Source organism: Monodelphis domestica, chromosome 2, assembly GCF_027887165.1.
Source record: "Monodelphis domestica isolate mMonDom1 chromosome 2, mMonDom1.pri, whole genome shotgun sequence".
NCBI classification, from domain to species: domain Eukaryota; kingdom Metazoa; phylum Chordata; class Mammalia; order Didelphimorphia; family Didelphidae; genus Monodelphis; species Monodelphis domestica.
In genome coordinates, this window is record NC_077228.1 from 122,796,250 (window position 1) to 122,805,519 (window position 9,270).

At 38.4% G+C, this 9,270-nt stretch overlaps 1 protein-coding gene across 3 annotated transcripts in view; it reads left to right on the forward strand.

The window, feature by feature from the left end:
- KCNK2 (potassium two pore domain channel subfamily K member 2) overlaps positions 1-9,270 on the forward strand; it is a 291,522-nt gene that overhangs the window by 112,202 nt on the left and 170,050 nt on the right. The window contains exon 1 of one of the 3 annotated variants that reach the window (XM_007481392.3): positions 5,432-6,092. The exons of 1 other annotated variant lie outside the window; for it this stretch is intronic. In XM_007481392.3, coding sequence (XP_007481454.1) covers position 6,092 — 1 coding nt within the window. In that variant the 5' untranslated portion in view covers positions 5,432-6,091. Of the gene's footprint in view, positions 1-5,431; positions 6,093-6,632; positions 6,734-9,270 lie in introns of those variants that run through there. One more of the 3 variants, XM_056815921.1, reaches the window with a different exon arrangement.

The window sequence follows — 9,270 nt, forward strand, 5'->3', positions numbered from 1 at the left end:
ACTTCCATGTGGTGGTCATTTAACCTGAGTTCTTTATTTTGAAGGGGGGGCTTAGTAGTCATCTAATCTCATACTGAATTGAATTGAATGGAGTACAGCATATTGATCTTATCCTATGCTTTCTTGACTTTGGATAAGCTGTCTCTTAAGCCTGATACATGTCACCTTCATATTATCATCAGTTGAAATCCTAATCATCCTTCAAAACCCTTCTTAAATTCTACCTTCTTCATTAAGCCATCCCTGATCATTTCAACTAGAAGAGATCCTTCCCATTTGGATCACATAGAATTTTTTCTCTATTCATTTTCATAGCATACTTTGTATCTTTATAAGCATCTTATTTCCTCACCTGCCTCCTAGTCATGTACTTACATTGTTTCTTTGTAGCCTCTTTAGCATCTAGACCAGGGAGCACATAATAGATACTCAGTATATGTTCATCAATTTTGTTAGAATTGTTGTTGGATTGGACACCTTTCTCAAATGACCATCCAGCCTCTTCTCAAACACTCCACCTGAAGAGAGACTCATTCCCACATAAGGGAGCTTAATACATAGCTGAGTAACTTTAATTATTAAGAAAATATTCCTCATATTGAATCAAAATCTGTCTTATAACTGCAGTAATTAATGAAAACCAACATTTATCTCTTAGTTTACAACATACACAGAGGCAGATTAGTAGCAAAGTGAATAGAGGGTCAGGCCTGGAATTAGAAAGAACTGGGTTCAAATATGACCTTAGATATGTCCTAGTTGTGGGATTCTGGACAAGTCATTTAATTCCTTTTGCCTAGTCCTTGCCCTTCAGACTCAGAGTTGTTACTAAGATAGAAAATAAGGGCTAAAAAAACCCACCAAAACATTTTGCACACATCTTAACTTTTGATCCTCATGACAACTTTTTGATCTAGGGAGTATAGGCAGGACTATCACCATTTTACAGATGAGGAAATTGACGTTCATGGGAATTAAGTGACATACTCAAAGTCACACACCTAGCTATTTAGCAAGGCTAGGATTCAAATTTAGGCTCTCTCACTCCATATCCAAATACAAAACATTAAAAATTATTTTATTTTATTTAAAACATCCTTACCTTCTATCTTAGAATTGATATTATGTATTGGTTCCAAGGCAGAAGATTGTAAGGAACAGGAAATTGGGGTTAAGTGACTTGCCCAGAATCACACACCTAGGAAGTATCTGAGAGCAGATCTGAACTCAGGACCTCCAGTCTCCAGGACTGGCACTCTATCTACCCTATCAAATATTCTTTATATTAGGAACATAAAACCAGAGAATTTAGATCTATAAGACTTAAAAATAATTGTTCTTCATTTTGTAACTCTATTATTTTTATATATGAGAACACTGAATATCATAGTGGCAATGTGACCTATATCATATATTGCCAGAATTAAGAAGTAGGACTAGCATTCAAACCCAGGTCTTCTGTCTCTAAATCAGAGATTCTTTTCATTCTACCATGCTCCTAACTGCTTTACCATATTGGCCTCAGAAGTTGTAAGGATTAAAAAGCTAATTGCATATGGAAATAAGAGCCCTCTAAATATTCAAAAAGACTCTCCCAAGTCCTCCATTTTTTCCTGCATAAAGTCTTCAGTTCCTCTAAGAACTCTTCCTATGATATTATTATTGTTATTGTTATTATTATTATTATTATTATTATTATTATTAAACCTCTCACCATTCTTTTTATTCTCCTTTGGTCATGGTCTACTTTGCCAAAAAAAAATATAAGTGTAAAGCTCTTTGCAAACCCTAAAGTATGGCTATTACTGTTGTCAATGACTATATTAAAATGCACCTCATGAACTGAATATATCATCCAGGTTTAGTGTGAATCAATTTTAATATAATGATTTCAGTGCTTTATTTTTTCTAAACATAATGCTTCTCTTAATGTAACCCAAGACTGCATTTTGCCCCTGGGGTTCTTTCTGGAACCTAAGAATCTAATAGCTAGAATTTATGCATTTATTTGGTTCTTTAAGTTCTACAAGGCACTTTATAATGATCTCATTTGATACAACAACCATGGAGAGTAGGTGCCATTCATTATTCATCTCCATTTTATAGATGAGGAAACTAAGGCAGACAGCTAGTGATTTACCCAAGGTCACACAGCTAGTTAGTACCTGCAGCTAGATTGGAATTAGGTGTTTGTTACTCCAGGGCTAGTATTTTATCTACTTCTCCATCTAACTGGCTTCTGGTGCAGAGTAAACTGTGTGATCCTAAAAGTTATGCTGGTGGAATTGCAAGTTCAATTGGATTCTATCAAACTAGAAAAACTTCAAGTACAGACCCTCTGAGGACTAGTCTATCTAATTTTAGAGAGGGTCATCACAAGGTTGACCTCAAAGTGATGAACTTTTTGTCCATAGCCTCTATCAAACATTAGTTATTAAATCCTCTAGGGGGAAAGTATACCCACAATGATTAAATAAATCACAAATCGCTGTGATGTTGAAAGATTTTAGGTTGCTTTAGGACACCACTATATCTCACAATGAGCGTACATTGAGTTTTTAGTCAACTAAAACTTTTGGCCATGTTTTGGTCTATAAACCAAGACCCCTCATACTCTAGTTGTGTAATTGACTTGAACACTCAGTATTAGTTGGGTTAACTAAATAACAACCTTGATTAAGAAGCAATGAGGGAAGTTAGTTGATGCTGGTGGCCCTGAACAAACACAAACACTCTGTCTCCAACTAGGTTACTGGTCTAATCAGGACTTTGAAGAATCATTCCAATGACAAAGCCATTTTTATCATGTCACTTTGAATAGGTCAAGGTTGCATAGAAAAATAAATGTCAAACTGAGTTCAACTGATTTAGAGCCACTGGTTGAGTTAAGTGGAAGTTGAGAAAAGGCATGTGTTCAATTGGATATTGCTACTATATGATATTTCTAAATTCCCTATCCTAAATGGTATGTAAATTAATAGATGTACCTAGAAAAGAGGAAACCAGAATAGGTCTGAACAAAATCAGGCAGTATAAATGAAGTGGAACCAATTTGGCCTTTCATAAGACAAACTTGTTGGATTTTCTATTTTCCGGATGACATTGGCATGAATGTAAACAGGACAAACCATCCCATTTCCTTCTTTACCCAAATAAAATGCTAAACAGAGTCAGCCCACTTCCTTTTTATCTCTTGTTTCAAATGCTGAGTGACTAAGGATATGGGATTTAAGATGATACGCCCCCCTATGCAGTACTGGTCTCTGATTATTTAAGAGGAGGTGTTTAAAGGTAGGAGAATTGAGGGATGGTGCTGGTAAACATGGACAATAGCCATGTAAGGAATAATTTATTGGTGTCATAAAGTTGTGTACACAAGAAAAGAAAGATAGAGTCATGGATAGATTTATTATTTTTTTGTTAGAAGTTTATAAATATATATATATATATATATGAATTTTTAAAAATCCATTTGCAAAACACATCTCTTCTTATATATACCCTTTAGGAATGCCAGATCAATCCAGGGAGTGATGCAAGGGTGAAATTGAGGCAGTTTTTTTGCCTAGAGATGTGGAAGGACTCACATTTTTCAAAAGGAAGAGATATTTGGATCTTGTGGTGAACCACTAGCTGAAAATGTCAGCCATATACTGCTTTTGGGAAAAAGGAAACATTTTATTGGCACTATGGTATGAGGGAACTGTGAAGTAACTTCCCACCATATTCAACATTAGTCAGCCCTTAGTTTGACTTGGAGGTACATAACTTTAGTAAGCTGTGGTTGATTTTTACAGAATCCAGAGGAGAGAGGAGGAAAAAAACCCCAATGAGTTGGTAATTGAAAAACAGGAGAAAGGAAGAAAAATGCTAGCAGAACTAGGATCATTTTAGCTTGGAACAGTGTTAGAAGAGTTTAAAATAATCTCCAGAATATGTCAATTCCATTATTGGGAGTATTATCAGTATTCAGAAACCTGAAGAAGTATTTGGAATGATTGATAAGTAGAGGTTTTGATTTCAATTAATAATAGAAAAGGGATATGTAGTTGGAAATGGAGTTCAACTTAAGGAGAAGGGGCTAAAGTTAAAAACTTTGGGATACACAAGAGCTATGACAGTATGCTATGTTTACAAAGTTTGGGAGAGGGGGAAAGAGGGATGCCCAAATGGCTCTAAATAATTTTTAAAGAAAAAAATATAGCTATATAATTTCTTAGCCTTGTTAAAGGTAACCTGCAACTATGTTGATTCTAAGAATCACCTCCCAGGTTCACATGGTCTCTAGCTTTCACCAGGACATGCACTCCTATTTGCCTTGACTTATTGCAGTTACAGAAGGTAAATTTGATGTGGTTGGTGAGGGTGAGAGGGTGGGACACAGCAGGCGATTTATGTTGCAGCCCTGGAAAGGGAAAATAATTTACTCTGTTCCTGTAAAATCATTTGTGTACTGTAAAATGATTTGTCTCTTAGCACAGGACTTTCTAATCTAAATACCCTCTCCTCTACTCCTTTTCTCTCAATGGAAATCTTAAGCAGGCTATAGCCACAAGTTTAAAATACCCTGGGAAATGACTCCTAAGAGCATGGATATAGGGACCTGCCAAAGCCAGGGTGGTAGAAGGGACTGATCTTCAGTAGACTTCTGCTACCCTTCTGTCCCCACTGAGTAGTGCACTGTGTAGCTTTATGAACCTTTGGCAACTGGTAGTGTTTTTTTTCCTCTTTCATCCTTAGCATCCCTCCTTAGTATTTTTGCCATTGATACATCTTCTTTCTCCACCTCCTCACCCCCCACCCCTCCTCCTGTATAACCTAGGGTTTGTTAGAGTTCTTTCCAGGAAAGAAGCATCATCATTGAGGTTTGGGATGTATGGCTTGGCAGAAAGCAGGACATATGGATATTCTCCTATTAATATCAAGTAAGACATAGGAAGTCCAACTTCTTGTATAGCTTTCCCACATGCTTATCCTTAGGCTCGACAGCAAGAGCAGAGTGCCAACTTCAAAAGAGAAAGTTAAAAGAGAGAGGGAGGACCATGTGGAACAATCTTAAGGACTCAAGACATCCCGTCTCCCTTCTTCCTTTATGAGGGACCAATCCACGGATTCCAAGGACTTGGTTGAAGGTTGGGTGGGGCACTTACATATACCTGAGATTAGTGGGTATCACCTGATTTTAGAGAATGGTGGCAGGTCGGGACACAAAGAGGAAGAGAAGCCAATTGTGCACAACGGAGTTCCAACCTGTGAAAGTCAGGGAAAAGAGCAAAAATGAAAGATACTAAAGCTTAGGCAGGAAAAGGTGGCAGAATGGTAGAGGTTGTCGGGGATTGGGGGGAGGATTGACAAGCGAAGAGCAAAGGCGAGGAGGGAGGAGGAGACGAGTAGGAGGAAAGATTGAAAGGAGGGAAAGGACACAGACTGTGGGGGGGGATGGAGGGAGAAAAAGGGAGGGAGACAAGCAGAGAAGGGAGAGGAAGGGAGACAGGCAGAGGTGGGGAAAGGAGGAGGGAGGCACACCGTGATTGTGTCACACACACAGATATACAGATACACACGCTCCTACACACGCGCTCACGCACTGGGGGTTGGCAGGGGGGACTTGCGAGAGGAGAAGCACAAAGACATGCAAAAAGGGACTAAGCGATATTCTTACACAAAGACAACGGGGCGGACAGACGTGCTGACAAGACCGATTGACACAAAGGCGCCCAGTGACAGAACGAGGAAGCAAAGGGAGAGCCTGGGAGCCCCCCGGGCGGTGGTAGAGGCAACGCCAGCAGCAGTCCCACTCCAACTCCCTCTGGCTCACCACCCGGTGACAGCTGCAGTGAAAGAGCTTCCAAGCAGCGCCTTGCTCGCCCTGGGCCTGGGGGACCTTGGAGGGGGGGGCTAGGGGCAGGAGAATCAACTTCTCTCTTCCTCCTCTCTGAGACTAGCCAGCCATCGGCCCCTCGCCCCACCTTTTCGATTGACGCCTATTTACCCCTCCCCCGCTGTCCCCCCCCCCCCCCCCCAGTAAAACAAAGACTGGGAAAATGCCTGCCCCTGAAACTCGGAGCGCGCAGCCTGTCTGTGAATAAGAAGTGAGTACCTCAGCGTGTTTTTTAGAAAGATTTGAGGCCCCCTCCTCTCCATCCTGCCCCCTCTTAAACCTTCCCCTCCCCAGGTTCTGAATGCTGCATGCATGCCTCATGCTTTCCAGTGCCTCTCTTGAGAAAGCCAGCTCTAGTGCAGGAGGTGAAGCCCTTGTTCCCAGGCGTCATCTCTGGTCTCAGGGGGCCGCTTCGTCCTGGGGACAGTCCGTCGCCTTTATCAAAGCTGTGGGCAGTCCATCAGGAACCTGTTCAAGGTCAACACCATGTTCTTACTTGGCCAGCAGATCATTTAGGGACAACCCCACTTATTTCTATCCTAGCCTGATCCCTCCTTCTTTCCCCTATTTCTGCTCCCTCCCCTCCTCCCAGTATCCCAGACTTGCATCTGCATTGAGTTTTTGCTTCGAATAATTTGAAAGATTTGTGATGCGGGGGGGGGGGGGGGAGTTGGAGGGGGATAGAAGGAGGGGTCTATGGGAGGGGGAGGGGAAGGTTAGGATTGTGTAGGGTTATGTTATGCGGTTGTCCACACTTGTTGCTAACTGTGTGAGGAACGTAAGTGGTGCTGAAGTCTTGCTTCTGCCAGCATCAGAACTCCGGAAGAGTCTGTTTGAAGGATAAGTAAATGGGTGAGGATGGGAAGCATCTGATTAAGAATAACCTGTCATTAGGTTAGGAACCCCCTTTGCTGAGGGAGGAAGGAGAGAAGGGAAAGATATAACCTCTATTTCTTTTCTACAAGTAGCTTCCTTTGGGCTTATGATAAGCAAAGTTACAAACTCACTGATTCCCCATGTTGGACTCAGGGAAAAAAAAATACGTTTGGGGTTTTATCGGGGATTTCACCAAAATTTCTGAATGCTCCTTATTAGAATAGACATGGTATTTGTTTTTGGTAATTGAGAAAGTTTTAGTTGCTTGAGAAAAGTAGATTTTTAAAAAAGAAATATTGGATTTCTTCCAATTATAAAGAGGCTGTTATAGGTAAATGAGAATAGGTAGACTGATATTTTGAGAAGCAAGTAATTTTCAAAGATTTGCAGATTCTCCAGGTTAGAAACCACTTATTCAAGGCATTCTGTGTGTTTGTGTGGTGAAAGGATGTAGGAGAGCACTCAGATTTCTTCCAAATGATAAGTGGAGTATGAGGGAGTAGACTGTTTAATTCTGTCCTATTCTGCCTCATGATTGTTTGAATTTGTATTATTTGTCATTAGTATTGCTATTTATCAACCAGGTATGCCAATAAAGCCTGTCTGTCTGTCTATCTATCTATCTGTGTAATCAAAATACCATTATTGTTTTGTTTTTCCTTGCTAAAAGTGACTGAAAAATATAACCATTTAAGAAGTCAGAGCTTTGAATTTTCTTAATTATATAAGATTAAAGACATTCATGCTACATTCAATTGTACGACCACTTATCTTTCAAGAAAGTTATACTTTAATGGTTTCAATCACTGGCATTTACTGCAGCTGAATATATTTTGGGAGAAAAGATACATATACACATTATATGTATATTATACATACATACATATATATGTAGATGTTTTTTCTACCCTAATACATATTGAGGTGTCCACAGATAGAATATTTCCTTTAAATTTTTTTCAATAGGTGAAAAAAAAAGAGTTTATTGGTTTATAGGTATGAATTCTTTTTTTTTTTAAAGAGAAAAAGGGGTATGAGTTCTGCTTGATGGAAAGACCATTTTTTTCATCTCCCACCACATTACAGCTGTGCTTAAGTCCAGAGCTTTAAATAGCTCTGTGTACAAAGCTTCTTGCCTAAGTGCTACTGTAGATTTATTTTATGAAATGAAGCTGTGGTTGGTAGCTGTATAGTTTAACTCAAAGAAAATAACCTGGGAGAGGAGATTAACTGTGAAAAATGACATCTTGTCTTTACTCCTTACCAGATATATACTCATATGTTTTCAGTAGTGTTTGAAATTTTCACAAGGCTCCCTAATATGTGTCTTGCACCATCAGCATTAATGAATGCATCTATAAGGTACAATATAGTAAATTAACTTCCTTATATTGAAATATAAAATTTAGTAATTTTATCCATGACCCCTTATATATAACTTAATATTTGTCTCTTCTGGTTGGATTCATGTGTGTACCGCTAATTCATTCCTGTCTGACAATCACCATTTATTAAGTGACTATTGTATGGAAGGCACTGTACTTATAAGGTCATAAGTCAAAAATATTTTGGTTAAAACTTTCAGTGGAATATTGCCATTCCACTGGTTTGTTGTTGTTGAGATAGAAATAATCAAATGTCCTTCAGTAGATGATTGATTCCCTTCTCTCCCTCCCCCAACACAGAAGAATTCTTTTATCTCTTATTTTCTAAAAGGGAATCCATTAATGATATTTTTGAATAGCTGAGATGAATAATAAATGGCTTCAGAGGTACAGCAGAGTGTATGAGAATTTGTAACAGGACATATGAATCTACCCTAATGGAACAATTATCTTTTTACAGAACATAGAGGGTAGGAGAGCACAAGAGTAGGAGACAAAGTTAAATTTTCTTTTTCTGGATCATTACTGGACAATTAATCATTATTTAGGTACTTATTAGTTATACCTAGGATTGTGTAATTGAAAGTATCCATGAGTTTTATATATATATATATATATATATATATATATATATATGGCACAATTTAAAAGAATGAAAGAAAGAGGAAACTTTATTTTGAGCTCCCACTGGACAATAGGAAAAGGAGTTCACATGATGCAAAGAAGATCCAGTTCTACATTATAAATACTGCTGATTTGCTATGTGCAAAAAATGCTGATATCTTAAGGAAATATATAAAAATAATCCTTATTTTAAATTGCAAAATAACTTAAATTGTCTCTTGTATTGTTTTAACTATAGAGAAGACTGTAAGCTTCTTGAGAATGGGGGCCATGCATGTTTTTTTATGCATTTCAAGTATATAGCATTCAACAAGCATTTATTATCTAGCATGGAAGATGGAAATAAAAAAAGAAACAACAACCTATTTTGCTAGCAAACTACTACAAATTAGGGATTTTTAAAGGGAGTTCTTTGCAAAGCCTCATCTTTTTTTCAAGTTTCTAGATCTATCTCTTCTTTCTTCCCTCATAACTCATGACATAATGAAAGTAAAGATCCCAACA